We start from the raw sequence: 13,732 nt of genomic DNA, 5'->3' as shown, positions 1-13,732 counted from the left end.
TCAGGGCTTGGGATACCGATGACTTCGACGTCGGCAAGGAAGAAAAAGAAAAAGAAAAGCAGTTGATCAAACGAGAGGCATATTCCTAGATCCAAGCATCACAGACTCAAGACACCAGCCGAGGAGAGTCTGGAACACAGACGAATCAGTATCTATCCCCTCGGAAAAGGGAGACGAGATGGGGGGAACCCCATCGAGCTGATGCGGCGCCTTATATCTCTAGTACCTGTCGACAACGCTTCGGCTAAGCACATGGGAGAGAAAGGCCGCAGCCACGGGTCCGGGACCAAAGGCGGCCTCGAGCGCAGCATGGATGGATGGAGAAAGATTGCCAGGCCAAGTCCGCGTATGAACCCGCATGCATTAGCAGGACTCGACTACACAAATCTGCGTACCACCACCATCCATGCTTGCTTGCACAAGGCGTATGCCGTCTCTACCATGGGTGTATCGACGCAGCCGAGGGCAATAGTCCCACGACGAACCGAGCCATCTAACCCATTTCAAGACAACGGTCCGGCGGCCTAGGACAAGAAGCCATCGAACAAGAGGGCCAAAGAGAAAAAGAGGGAAAAGACTTTTGTGCTGCTCGCGCCTCGGCAGAATCCGCCTGTGGAAGAGTCGATGCCCACATGGGCCACGATCTGGACTCGATGCGATCTGGGCGGGCATCAGAAGGACTCCACAGCACCTGGCAATCGGAGCTGTGATGGAATCTAAATCAAATCAAATCAGCATTCGAGCCAACCAGGCGCTGCTTTGCTGGGCTGACCCGCAACGAACAAGGATCAACGGGCCAGCGTTGCGCAGGATGTGGATGTGCATAGGGCTAGATGAGATGCTAACAGGGGCCTGGGCTTCAGCTGGTCAGAAACTAGAATATGGCTCGGCGAATAATCGATGTTGTCCGCAGGCTGGTGGTTACGCCATAAAGCGAAGAGGCCTGGAGAAGCAAAAGAAGCGGGATGAAAAATCAAGACTGCTGTAGTCTGCACGTTCGTGAAAGAAGTAGCGAGACTTACCTGATAAATACCGCAACCCCCGCTTGTCTGGTCGGTGACACTGGGCACAATCGAGGGCACAAGAGACGAACAAGATTGACCTTCTCTTATAATCTGACCACAGAGCAATACTTGCATTTCCCTATTTTCGACAACACTGATAGCACTTTGTGGGCAGAAAAAAAGAACAGGGCGGCGGCTAGCTCAGGCACACGGGCGATTCTGCAGCGGCAGGGAGATCTCACGGATCGAAACAATCACGACTTCAGCCAGATGGAAAAGCACCGAGTGGGGACAGTGCACGCCATCCCTTCAGGCTACGGGAATCTATCGAAGGTGCTGGTTGTACATAAAACATGTTGGCTTTACTAGTTGATCGGTGGCGCCGGCGAAATCACCATCGCCAGGCACAGCAGACAATAATGGATGCCTTTTTCAGACACAACTGTCGCCCAGGCCTTTTTGTTCTCCTCTTGGTGTGGTGATGGTACGGGTTGTATGCTCGGAATCTGTCGGTATGTGTGAACAACTTGAGCGTAACGACGTGTCCATCTGCTTCTGGCTCTTCGGCCACTTTGCCCTCATCTTGGCTTCCAAATGACGCCGAGTGCCAGAACGCCGTACTCGTTGCTTTGCTCTGGATGGGAGGACTCATAAAGACTAACGTTTCACACTAATTATCGCCCCATATTCAGCTTGGAACTGAGCCCTGTCAAAAGCCAAAACGGGGATTCAACCACCAGCCCGTCTCAACGCCGGCCCACAACGCAGACGGCATACAGGACAGGGTTCAATTTTGCTCCCTGGCACCGAGAGCTCGCTATGCTGTCCCCAATTGCTCTGTAGTCCAAGGCCAAGCACCAACTAGACAGCTTAGCTTGTGATGAATCGAATCGCCCCTCTTGTCCGGGCACCTTTGCCGGATCAACATGAACGAGACACCACGATGCTGCCCACGTTTTTGACACGAGGCCTCAACCGGCCCCCGGACACAGTAGATCAAGCCAAGTGGGCGCGATATTCTAGGTCACCGGCCGACCGAAAGAGCCAAACAACGGCCATATCTTGACCGGTGAATATACAGAGCCAGGCGCTATTGAGATGTGAAATGGCTGGACAGCCCCGAGACGCCACGAAATCTCAAAGTAGAGATTGAGGCGTACATCAAGCCGTCTTGTTCAGCCAGGGTCTCCTAAGGACATGGAGTCAGCGATAAGGGATATGTTATGACTCGCCACAAGCTACAGTATTCACGTTGGTTTCCAAGTGCATCGTTACGCCAGTTATGCTGAAGAAGACGGGACGATTAAGATTACGCCGATGGTGACGAGATTACTCTCCAGCTCTACCACTAACGTAGCATTGATCTTTATTTACTGGGGCACAGGGCGGGTTGCGACATGACGTGACTTGGCAGCAGATCAGCACACACTCCAAGACATGCTTGTGCCTGTCACCTTTTCTAGAACGACTCCGAATATTGTAATGCTATCGACTGAGCGTGCAAGATGTTGCATTGTTTCTCTTCTCTTCCAATTATTTCGTCAGAGACCGATGACTCAGCTTTCCCGACTCGGTCCGATCGTTTTCACCTAACCCAAAGCTACTCCTTCTTCTTCTGTCTCTAATACTACCTAATACACGATAGCTCATTTGGCTCACGACTGAGACAATTGATGATCAATTGAATTATTCGTTCAAAAGCTGATAACTTGACTCTCGTATCATTTGTTCCTCCTTTTCTCTTCCCATTCTCTTCAGGCCCTCAATCAATGAGATTACACCTAATCCTTCACTAGTCCACGAAAAGACAAGCTCATCAAACAACAACGAACCAGACACGTTTTCAATCGTGTCACAACTTGTAGCCAGTTAGACACTCCTTTACAACAACCCGCCGCATTTCCGTCACCGCTGATGACTAAGGCCGCGTCAACCTTAAAACGGGAAAAGCTCCAAGGATTCGCCAAGGGGCCGCTGAGCTGCCGCAGCTGTCAGACGGACGAAGCAAGCTTTGTTTTCAACTTCGTCCGTTCCCTTCTCACAAAAACTTGCAATTGGCAAGTTCTACCTTTGTTCTTGAGCAGCCATTGGAGATGGCCTCGTACCTGTACCAGCTCCTCGGCATGGGGCCAAAGAGATCGCCCCCGACAATCGTGCCGACGGACGAGATTGCGCCCCTGCATCTGTTCGACGATACGACGACTCTGCGGGGCTTCACGCTCATGTGGACCTTCAAGTTCGATGAGGTGCTGGACGCGGATATGCTGGGCGATTCGCTGTCTCGGCTCTTCCAGATGGAGGGCTGGCGGAAGCTTGGTGGAAGGCTTCGACGCAGAGTAAGTAAATGGTGTTTGGAAGCCAATTGGCATCATGGCAATCAAGATGGTTTAGCTGATTCAAGCTCAGCCCGATGGATCAGCTGAGATTCACATTCCGCGTCTTTTCACAGAGGGGCGACCGCCGCTTCACTTCACAAAAGAGAGCTTCGGCATGCGCATTTCAGAGCACCCAGAAGCATCCAAGCTGCCAAGTGCAACAGACAAATTGACAACGTTCCCAAGCGCTCGAAACTACCAATCACTAGCCCTTGGACCGGGAGCACCCAAATGCATCGACGATTATTTTTATTCCGATCACCCGATATATGGCCTCCATGTCGTCAATTTCACAGACGCAACCCTGGTTTCCATCAACTTCAACCACTGCGTCAGTGATCTCGCCGGCCTCATGGCCGTCCTAAACGCATGGCAGCTCGTCTTGGCAGGCAAACCCGAGGCCGTACCTCCGTTCAAGGGCTTTTTCGAGGATACTATGGCTGGACTCTACAAAACAGAGCCAACAGAAAAGTTCGTGCTGGCCGACAAGCAGCTCTCGGGCTTTGGACTCGCTTCGTTTGGACTTCGACTCATTTTTGACTCATGGTGGAACTCCCCTATCGAATCGAAGCTTGTTTGCATTCCGAAAAAGATGATGGATGCTTTTATACAGGATGCCAGAAACCAGATTTCGAAAACAGAAGAGGCCAGCATCGCTGGAAGCTTGCCCACATTTATCAGCGAAAACGACATCATTGTCGCACTGGCAACGAAGACGATGGCGAAGAACATATCACCTAGCCGCCCTCTTACAGCCCTCCAGGCCGTTGACCCTCGCAGCCGTGTCAAGTCAGTCTTTCAGCAAGACGCCGCATACGTCTGCAACGCCCCGGCAGCAGCCTTTGTCCAGTACACCAACCAGGAAGCCGTTGACAAGACCATTGGCGAACTAGCACTCGAAAGTCGAAAAGCTCTCCTAAGACAACTCACCGAGGAGCAAATGAAGGCCGTCGCCGCGCTGGCATACAAATCGATGGGGGCCACTGGCAACCCCCCCATGTTTGGAGAGAGCAACATGGCCTTTCTCGTATTTTCCAACTGGAGCAAAGCTGCGTTTCTAGAGACGGTGGATTTCAGCCCAGCGATTATCAAGGGTGCAGAGACGGTCCGCCCTGATGGGAAGCAGGGCCGTCCAGTTTATTACCATTCACAAAGTATAGAGACGAGTAGATTTTCCACAAACGTCATTGTTATTATGGGAAGAGATTTGGGAGGCAACTTTTGGCTGAATGCCGATTATCCAGCGCATCACTGGCCGGCATTGTTGGAGCAACTGGAGCGATATGCATAGATTTTGTAAATGACACAAGAACCCGCGCTGATAGATTTTTGGCCTGAATAGAGGTTAAGCTTGGTTTATAATTGACTTAGTGAAAGAAGTCTTTGCTCGCGATGACCACTTTTGTCTGGTCCTGATTTTTTGATTAAGCTGATGAAAGAATTGCCAGTTTGTTCACGATGATCACCTATGGCCGGTCATGATTCTTGGTCGAGTTAGTGAGAAAATTGTCGGTTTGTTCACGATGATAACTCTTGTTGACACATGATTCTTGATCTAACAAACCAATTGTTTGTTAATGATGATCAGCTTGTCTAGTCCTGATTCTTGGTCGAGCTCATGAAAGAAGTATCAGTTGTTCAAAAATTTAGCTTGTCTGCTTGCGATCAAGTCTCGTACGTAAACTCTTGTTGTGAATCAAAGTGTATTGTTAATATTAAGTGTGGGATCTATCATACATCTATTAATCGTCTAAAAGGAGGCAAGGAGAGGCATGGCCATGGCTGCTGCTACCAAATAAAGGCTTGCAGTAGTCATTCCGGCAGCATTCTTGCCCGATCCAGTCTTGGTTGGACTCGCCGCAGCAGCAGTGCTGTCCTGTGCAGAGCTTCCGGTATTTGCGGCTCCATTGTCAGAAGCGGTAGTCTGGGAATCATTGGAACCTGAGCCGGAGCCAGAGCCCGATCCTGATCCTGAGCCTGAACCAGATCCTGAACCAGATCCTGAGCCTGAGCCTGAGCCTGAACCGGAGCCTGAACCGGAGCCAGAGCCGCTGGATCCCTTAACACCCGCAGCGGTAATGGTATAGACGGTTCCATCGCCGCCATTGGTGTAAGTAAAGACCGATCCGCTAGCAGGCGCAGTCACGGTTCCGGCATTGTTGCTAAGAGTTGCCGTTCCAGTGGCGGGAAGATTTGTCGGCTTGTAGAATGTGCTGACTCCATCGAGAGAGTATCCCAGGTCCTTGATGCAGTCGTACTGATCCAGGTATGGGCCACATGAGTCAAATGGTGTATTGAGTTGTGACTCAAGCGTATTCACGTTTGAGAGGCCAAGGAGGGTGGGGTCGGTTTCAGGGCAGATTTCGAGGAAACTGATGCTTGATTAGCACAAAAGTTTCTCACAAGCAAGTTTCCCAGTATGAATGAATGCGAAGCAGAAGAGCAAATACGGGTGATGAGACTTGAGACTTACGTTGAGATGGCACCGCTAATCTCGCAGCAGTCGCACCCCTGGATCTGCTGAAGGTTGCTGCTAGCATCACCCGAGTTTGCATTGTTTGAGCACGTTGCCGTCTCCTGGATAGCGTCGTTGTAGGCGAGGAACACCTTGCCCAAGTTGCATGAGCATGCATTAGGGGCATCGTTAGGGATCGGGAAATAGGGCACTGGCAGCTTGGCAATGGGGCAGTTGAGCATATAGTCGGTGACGTAGTTTTGGTACTCGCACTGCCAGACTCGGTTCCAGCAAAAGGCGGAATAGCAATTGTAATTGTCGACATAGTTTTGACATCCACAGGCCAGGAGCTCCTGTTGGCTGTTGTCCTTCTTGGCCTGGGCAATGCATGAACTCAGCTGGTCGTTTGCCTGCTTCTGGCAGCTCTCGAAACCAGATGAATCGGCACATCCAGTGCTGGTCAGGGTCACGCTGCCGGTGACAGCAAGAGCCGCTGTGGAGAGGAGAGGAAGCAATAGTAGACGCTGCATTGTGTTGTGAGTAGTAATGTAGCTTTGGTTTTCTTTGCACGAGCTCAATGAGAGAAGAGACAACAAAAGAAGAAAACAACAAAGCAAAGGGGAATAAGAGCACGATGGAAATAAGGGTCCCGGCCAGAGACATCAGAGCGCTTTACAGTAGAGCCGCAGCACGGGCTCGGGCTCATCTGCCAGTCGCGCCCTCTGGACTGCAGCAGTCTGCCTTGGCCCGAAGCCCAAACCGGCGCGGCTGAAAAACGAAGCCCCATCGCCAGTGGATCAACATTGACTGATTTCCCAAAGAGCAGCTGCGTGATCCCAAAACGGGTCCAACCGCACGCACGTTGCCTGCCGAGCGATCCGTATTCCGCGCTCTCGAGGCCAGCAAACACGGTCTGTTGTTTGACTAGCATGCGCAGACAGGATTCGCCGAGTCAAGACCCCAGATTAGCGAGCGTCGACGGCCGTGGGATTGGCCCAGCTGGCCAGCCGCAACCTTTTTCTCGATCCCATTTGGCCTATTGCGTCTAGTCCAAAGTCCTTTTGGTCGGCCATCTCGGTTGAGGCGCGGAACCGTCGAATATGTTGCGTTTCGTATGCGCATCCAAGTCTGCCTATAAAGAGAGAATGCCGACGAGAGCCAGTTTGCCTTGCTTGGTCAGAATCGAAAGACGGATGATGAAATGATGGACGACTGACTAACGCGTTGTTATATGCCTTACAACGGAAGTGATGGGAACTGCGTAATACGACGTTGGGTCAATCGGTGAATCGTCGACGGCGAGCCTGAATTGTGCAAAGAATGTCTCTGCTCCAGCTTCTTTTTCTCTCTACTCTACCCAGTACTTCGGCTCCTCGCTTACGATAAGCTGCGCCCTGCCCTCGACTGCGCGATAACGACACGTGCATTCCTTATCGATTCTATACCCGAGACTTTTGCGAATAATGATAATGATCCAATGCTTCGATCATGAGAAGTCGTATGAGAAAAGAATGCACTCTGCTGCCCATTTCTCTCAGACTCTCTGTGTAAGCGCTTGCAACTGAGACCCTGTGGGCTCGTATTTAGGCTCAAGATCTAGATTATGAGTTAGCTTAATCGATATTTTGCCTCTTCGGGCATCAAATCCCGGGCAAGGGTGCGATGCGGCAGATTGTCTGCGTACCCTGCAAATGCGAATGTGATATTTGGCAGAACAGTTTGGCAGGTGGGAGCTCGTACGATGCGATATATCCAGAAAACCGGGAGTTTGCATTATCTATTTCTTCTAAAATTACGAGCGTCAACCCGTCTGTGGGCTGCAATAGAGTTAGAATTAACCATTTTACGTTTATTGCCACTGAAATCATTCTCTGTGGGCCTCACTCATGTTGATCAGCGAATATCTCATATGAAGACTCACTCATTCACTGGGGCATTGACTGAATGACTGCGCTATGTAGAATATCACAATGATTATAAGACGCATTTCTCAGTATGTTTCTTTCATGACGCCGGCTTCCGAAATCGAGATCCATATTACTTGATGAAATGCACTGTAGCTCATTGAACAAGTGTAGCCGGTTCTTATCGATAAGAAGCCTGCTGAGATGGCATAGGTATGCTCATTCACTTGTCAAGACATCCAGGGTAAAAGGACAAATTCTAGGAAAATGACCAGTTGCTTATAAATAATCAATAACTTAGATATTTTTTAATTTCACCATGTATATTATAAAAACGAGAATGTTGTCAGCAATCATTGGTCCTTAAGCTGAATTTTTACCCACCAACGCATTGTTCAGTGGTCAACATGATACTTCGTCGGATTAGCAGGGCGATAGAAGTGACTATCTTACTCATAAAAGCAGACAAAGTATTTTGTGGAAAAAGAAAAAATCCATCTAAACCCATAGATCTCGCTAAAATTGCTCTAAAACACATTGTTTTCATTCATCCACGTGAAAACTCTTAGTTCATTCATGCTGTCGATACCGTTCGGATTGCTCTACGATGCTACGTTGAGCCCAGCGAGTATACAGTGGTATTGGCAGCCTCGCGGGATTATGAATGCGCGTAAATGATTGGCTGTGCCATTAGGCAGCGACGCGTAGTCTTGAAACCCAAAGATCTCGCGAGACTTGAGTTAGTCAACTGCATTAAATGTTGTTTTTCTTCTCGCAATAATCCCTGGGTCTATACACAAATATCTACATAGCGTCGGTCGTGATAGAGGTCGTCTTAACGATGACATCGCTTCCGACTGACGACCAATACTTACCCAGGGAAAGGCGGACTTTCCGTGTGCGAGGTGTGCCTCACGACTGGAATCGCGACAGACTGACATCTTTTTTGACGGAGAATGGCTATGTCGGCCCGGTCATTCAGTCCTTAGCCAACGAAATCCATGGGCGATCGCAGACTGCTACAGCCACTTTTCAAAGTGTTCCCAATCAACTACAGGAGCTTCTACATGATCCGGCTAACGGGATTGGTCTATATGTGCCTTCGTCGGATCAACACAGTAGACCGCGGAGTTTGATGCTTGACACTGCTTTTCTTGGTGTCACAACCTTGTACACTCCTCCTCCACAGGATCATAAAGTTGAGTGAGTAAATTATATATGGCTTGCGCTCTAATACAATACTAACACTGCCAAGTCTTGTTGCAATCTCTGGCCTCGGCGGACACCCATTCGGATCGTTTAAAGAGCGAGACGGGGAGCATATGTGGCTACGAGACGCAATTCCGGATCATATAACTGAAGAAGAAGACGGCAGACCCATCTTACGTGTTATGATATATGGCTACAGCTCAAACCTTTTCCAGAGTGACAGTTTCCAGAATCTTGAGGATTTAGGGACAGCTTTTCATCGGCACCTTCGAAAGCTGGCGACTACAGGAGCATTTAAGCCCATCGTTTTCATTGCCCACAGCTTAGGCGGGTTGGTTCTCAAGCAGGTATTTGCACTTACTGTGCCTGTCTTGGCAGTCTACTCACAGTATACTAGACTCTTATATCCCTCTATAAGTCAAAAGACGAGGAGGATCTAAAACTCTTACGCGCGGTATATGGAATCGCCTTTTTTGGTGTTCCGCATGACGGCATGGACATTAGCTCGCTCATTGCTATGGTTGAAAACGGACCGAACCGATTTCTACTGGAGTCCATTGGACTCTTTAGTTCACAAATCTTAAGTGTTCAGCATCGTGAATTCCTGGAGGCACTGGGAACTCGAGAGTCGAAGATAATCTGCTTTTACGAAACCCGCATGTCACCAACTGCCATAAAGGTCTGTTCGTAATCGCCAATGATCTAATTATAGCTACACTTTACTAACATACAATAGGACGAAAGAGGAAACTGGAAAATAGCAGGCCCAGCCGCTGTTTTAGTTTCAAAATCCTTCGCCATACACTGCCGAGAGTGGGAGAATGGGCCGCAGTTCATCTGTGCTATCCACTCACTCGGAAATGGTCAAGTTTGGACCAGAAGATGATGAATATGAAAAAGTGGTGGAGCTTATTCAAAGCCTCGTCCGAGAGGCACGGCAAACTCAAGAACGTAAACGTACGTGACTAATCTATGCTCTATGTCAACCAGCTTCAATAGAAACGGTATGGAAACCTTATAGATCCATTACGTCAAATATCACCAGAACAAATACGGAACTGTCTGCAATCACTAGCTTTCGAGCATATGCAAACCCGTTCCTCTGGCGTCAACGACGCTACCTCAGGAACATGCACATGGCTTCTTCACCATGAGACGTATATCAGATGGATTGCATCTAACCATGGACTTTTCTGGATCAAAGGGAAGCCAGGCTCCGGGAAGTCCACACTTCTCAAATATGCCTTTAGTTACCAAAAGAATCTTTCCAGCACAACAAATAACACAGCAAATGGCGATATCTTTCTCTCTTTCTTCTTCCACGACCGTGGAGATGAACTTCAAAAGACCCCGTTTGGCCTATTCCGATCTCTTCTCCATCAGGTTCTCAAGCAGGCACCTAATGCGTTATCAGACCTTGTTGATGATTTCACACAAAAGAGCAAGGATATGGGCAACTACCAGGAGAAATGGAAATGGGATCCCAATGATCTATGGCGCTTCTTAGAGTCGTCTCTTCCGAGAGTCTTAGCAGTTCGTTCCGTCTGGCTGTTTGTTGATGCTCTGGATGAGTGTGGCGAAATAAATGCAAAAGACCTTGTCAAGAAGTTTAAACTCCTGACTGAAAGGATCACGCCTTGTCTACTTACGGCAATAAACTCCGGATCTGTTTCAGCTGTCGTCATTACCCAATACTAAGCTCTACTGCTTTATTGGAGGTATGCCTTGAGAGGGAGAACCGAGGTGATATTTCCACTTATGTACGGTCCGAACTATTCCCATATGGAGAATCAATGTCAATCACGATTCCAGACTTGATTATAGATCGTGCTTCTGGCGTCTTTTTATGGGCAGAGCTGGTAGTGAAAATCGGTGTAGATCTTGGACTAAATGGCGATGGGCCAGCCAAGATCATGGCGGCAGTGCATTCTATCCCAAAAGACCTCGACGAGCTATATAAAAGACTCATTCACAATATGACACCAGCATCTCTAAAACTAATCAAGTGGGTTTGCTTTGCCACGCGGCCATTGTCGGTTAGTGAACTACGGTGGGCTATGGCTGTCAGAGCTGATTATTCCTCATTGAACGCATGCCAAAATGCAGAGGATTATATACCAGACGATGATCGCATGAAGAAACAGATTGTGAAGCTCAGTCGAGGGCTTGCTGAGGTCACAACGGGGGACGATCTGATTGTCCAATTCATTCACCAGTCGGTCAAAGATTTTTTCATCGACAAAGGCCTGTCGAAGCTAGTTGAAGAGATCGTTGGAGATTCGACAACGCCCTATGCAGCAACTGGAATGTCCCACTTGGAATTATCGAAGACTTGCATTAAATACTTTGCGATGGAAGAAATCGTACAATTGAAAAACTACGAAAGACAAAAATTGTATGCTGAGTTCCCTTTCCTGCGCTACGCTATTTCTTCATGGGTGGCACACCTAAAGGAAAGTGATGACTATGGCATCACGCCAGAGGGGGTATTAAGCTTGCTTGAATGGCCATCAAATGATATACTGGATATCTGGACAAAAATTTACAATGAGATGCATCGATATTCAGATGGTTGCCCAACAGACAATACCCATCTTGACCACGTTGCAGCAAGGTATAATATTCAGGGAGTGATGAACGCCATCCTGCAGAGCGATGGTGGTACCACCATTGGAATCGATTTAAAAGATGGTTCTGAAATGGCACCGCTGGCATGGGCTGCACGGAATGGGCATGAGGGTGTGTGCAGACTTTTACTTGCTACTGCTACTGGTCGGGTTAAGATCGATGCAAAATATATAAACAAACAAACGCCTCTATTATTAGCTGCACAGGGGGGGCATCAGGCTGTGGTTAGCCTCTTGCTTGCTACGAAACAAGTTGACATTAATGTGGAAGATGGAGCGGGTATGACAGCACTGTCATTAGCTGCAAGGAATGGAGACGTGGCTCTGGTCAAGCTCTTACTTGCTACAGGTCAGATTGACTTCGTTACTAAAAGTCATGGGAACTTCCATTCGTTATTATATGCAGCAAGAAATAGACACGAGGTTCTGTTCAAGGTTATAATAGCCGGAGTCCACCCAGAAATGATCAATTCAACGAACTATGAGGGCAATACGCTACTTTGCTGGGCCGCGAAGTTTGGATACGAGGCTATAGTTAAGCTATTACTCGACACGGGCCAAGTTGAGATCAACTCAAAGAATGATGATATTCAAATAGCGTTATCATCGGCTATGAGGTGGGGACATAAGGCTGTGGTTAAGCTATTGCTCGACACGGGCCAAGTTAAGATCAACTCAAAGAATGATGATGGTTATACAACGTTATCATCAGCTGTAAGGTGGGGACACGAGGCTGTGGTTAAGCTATTACTCGACACAGGCCAAGTTGAGATCAACTTAAAGAATGATGATGGTTCTACAGCGTTATCATCGGCTGCGGGGTGGGGATATAAGGCTGTGGTTAAGCTATTGCTCGACATAGGCCAAGTTGAGATCAACTCAAAGAACAATAATGGTCATACAGCGTTATCATTAGCTGCGGGGCTTGGACACGAGGCTGTAGTTAAGCTTTTGCTCGGCACAGGCCAGGTTGAGATGAACTTAAAGGATCGGGGTGGCCGGACAGCGTTGATGTTGGCCGCGCTGTATGGAAACGAGGCTGTAGTCAAGCTGTTGCTCAACACAGGCCAGGTCGAGGTCAATTTAAAGGATTTCAAAGGCCAAACAGCGTTAGAATTAGCTACAAAGCGGGGGCACGAGGCTGTGGTCAAGCTTTTGCTCGGCACAGGCTAGGTTGATATAGATTCAAAGTATTCGGAAGGCTGGAAGCCGCTGACATGGGAAGTAAAGGAAGAGCATAAGGCTATTATTGGTTTACTTAAACAGTATTTTGTATCTCTCTCTTAATCAATCTGTATAGCTTTCTACAGTATAACAAGAGGGTTCAAAGGTAGAGTAACCACCTCACAGTTGTTATTTCAGCCTCAAATACATCTAACTTGTTGATAGATTAAATGTCAATAGTCAAAGACCAAACGATCGGTGGCCACTCATACGAGAATTCTCGGCTCACTTTACCATTGGCTGCATACTTATAGTATATGAAGAATATGTTTAATATCGTGACACTTATTCCTTTGTTATTTGTTCACAGCATCCGTTCCACAAAACAAAACCCGGATGAGATGAAATGTATGTTACCTAATCCAAAAAGTGCCGCTTAGTAGGGTTACGTATTCTCACGAACAAGAATTGAAGCCGAGTTGATTTTGTGTATCCATGATATTTATGCAATGTGAGGTATTGGAGAGTTCAATGCCCGTGTAAAAGATTGCTCACAAAGTATGTATTCCATTTGCCTCGTCTATGATATCGCAGTAGATAGTGGTAGTGAGACTGGAGTAAATTAGTTAGATGCGTCTCAATGCTTCCTCATACTGGCGAATGTCCCAAAGATTGGGCAGCGATGCAAGGAGACAATACGATACGCTCCCGCCTATGTCTCAGCTGCCATTATGGGATATCATTAAAACTGTCCCATTTCCATAAATGCAGTTTCCATGCCTATAAACCCCATGCCTTGTGTCCGTCGGAATTGTCTTCTTGTCCGATTTTCTTAATTCGTGCTGACTGTTCTGCATCAATGAGCCACTCCAGACCGTTGCTCCAAAAGCACCTTTGTTACGACTAGGTAATGAAATCCACCGGCCTGCTTACACGACTCCACAGCGGCCTCGGCTGCGGCTGCGGCTTTGCCAACCCCCGGTGGGCTATTTAA

At 48.2% G+C, this 13,732-nt stretch overlaps 4 protein-coding genes across 4 annotated transcripts; 2 read left to right on the top strand and 2 right to left on the bottom strand.

Moving 5' to 3' along the window:
* Positions 1–13: 13 nt before the first annotated feature.
* On the bottom strand, positions 14–1,116 carry M431DRAFT_172898 (hypothetical protein). The gene is made up of 3 exons (XM_024913040.1): positions 1,023–1,116; positions 227–857; positions 14–129 (listed from the first exon to the last, which is right to left on the bottom strand). Exon 2 carries the CDS (start codon positions 670–672, stop codon positions 364–366), a length of 309 nt encoding a protein of 102 aa, XP_024779825.1. The 5' UTR covers positions 673–857; positions 1,023–1,116; the 3' UTR covers positions 14–129; positions 227–363.
* A 2,011-nt stretch (positions 1,117–3,127) lies between these two features.
* M431DRAFT_251 (hypothetical protein) lies at positions 3,128–4,670 on the top strand (the record flags this gene model as incomplete). Its single annotated transcript, XM_024913786.1, has 2 exons — positions 3,128–3,340; positions 3,411–4,670. 2 exons carry the CDS (start codon positions 3,128–3,130, stop codon positions 4,668–4,670), a joined length of 1,473 nt encoding a protein of 490 aa, XP_024779824.1.
* Positions 4,671–5,129: 459 nt separating this feature from the next.
* Positions 5,130–6,364, bottom strand: M431DRAFT_476680 (hypothetical protein; the record flags this gene model as incomplete). The annotated part of the gene is made up of 2 exons (XM_024915487.1): positions 5,130–5,751; positions 5,853–6,364. 2 exons carry the CDS (start codon positions 6,362–6,364, stop codon positions 5,130–5,132), a joined length of 1,134 nt encoding a protein of 377 aa, XP_024779823.1.
* A 2,215-nt stretch (positions 6,365–8,579) lies between these two features.
* On the top strand, positions 8,580–12,747 carry M431DRAFT_476679 (hypothetical protein; the record flags this gene model as incomplete). The annotated part of the gene is made up of 6 exons (XM_024915486.1): positions 8,580–8,941; positions 8,994–9,294; positions 9,345–9,626; positions 9,730–9,904; positions 10,023–10,627; positions 10,666–12,747. The coding sequence occupies 6 exons, from the start codon at positions 8,580–8,582 to the stop codon at positions 12,745–12,747; spliced, it is 3,807 nt and encodes a 1,268-aa protein (XP_024779822.1).
* Between the last annotated feature and the right edge of the window lie 985 nt (positions 12,748–13,732).

The sequence above is a fragment of the Trichoderma harzianum genome, assembly GCF_003025095.1.
Source record: "Trichoderma harzianum CBS 226.95 unplaced genomic scaffold M431scaffold_1, whole genome shotgun sequence".
Taxonomy (NCBI): domain Eukaryota; kingdom Fungi; phylum Ascomycota; class Sordariomycetes; order Hypocreales; family Hypocreaceae; genus Trichoderma; species Trichoderma harzianum.
The sequence above is the reverse complement of the archived record's forward strand: the minus strand, read 5'-3'. Positions and strand labels throughout refer to the sequence as shown.

Coding starts and splice junctions, on each gene's coding strand:
- M431DRAFT_172898 (XM_024913040.1), bottom strand. CDS start 672: ATGCCCGCCCAGATCGCATCGAGTCCAGATCGTGGCCCATGTGGGCAT.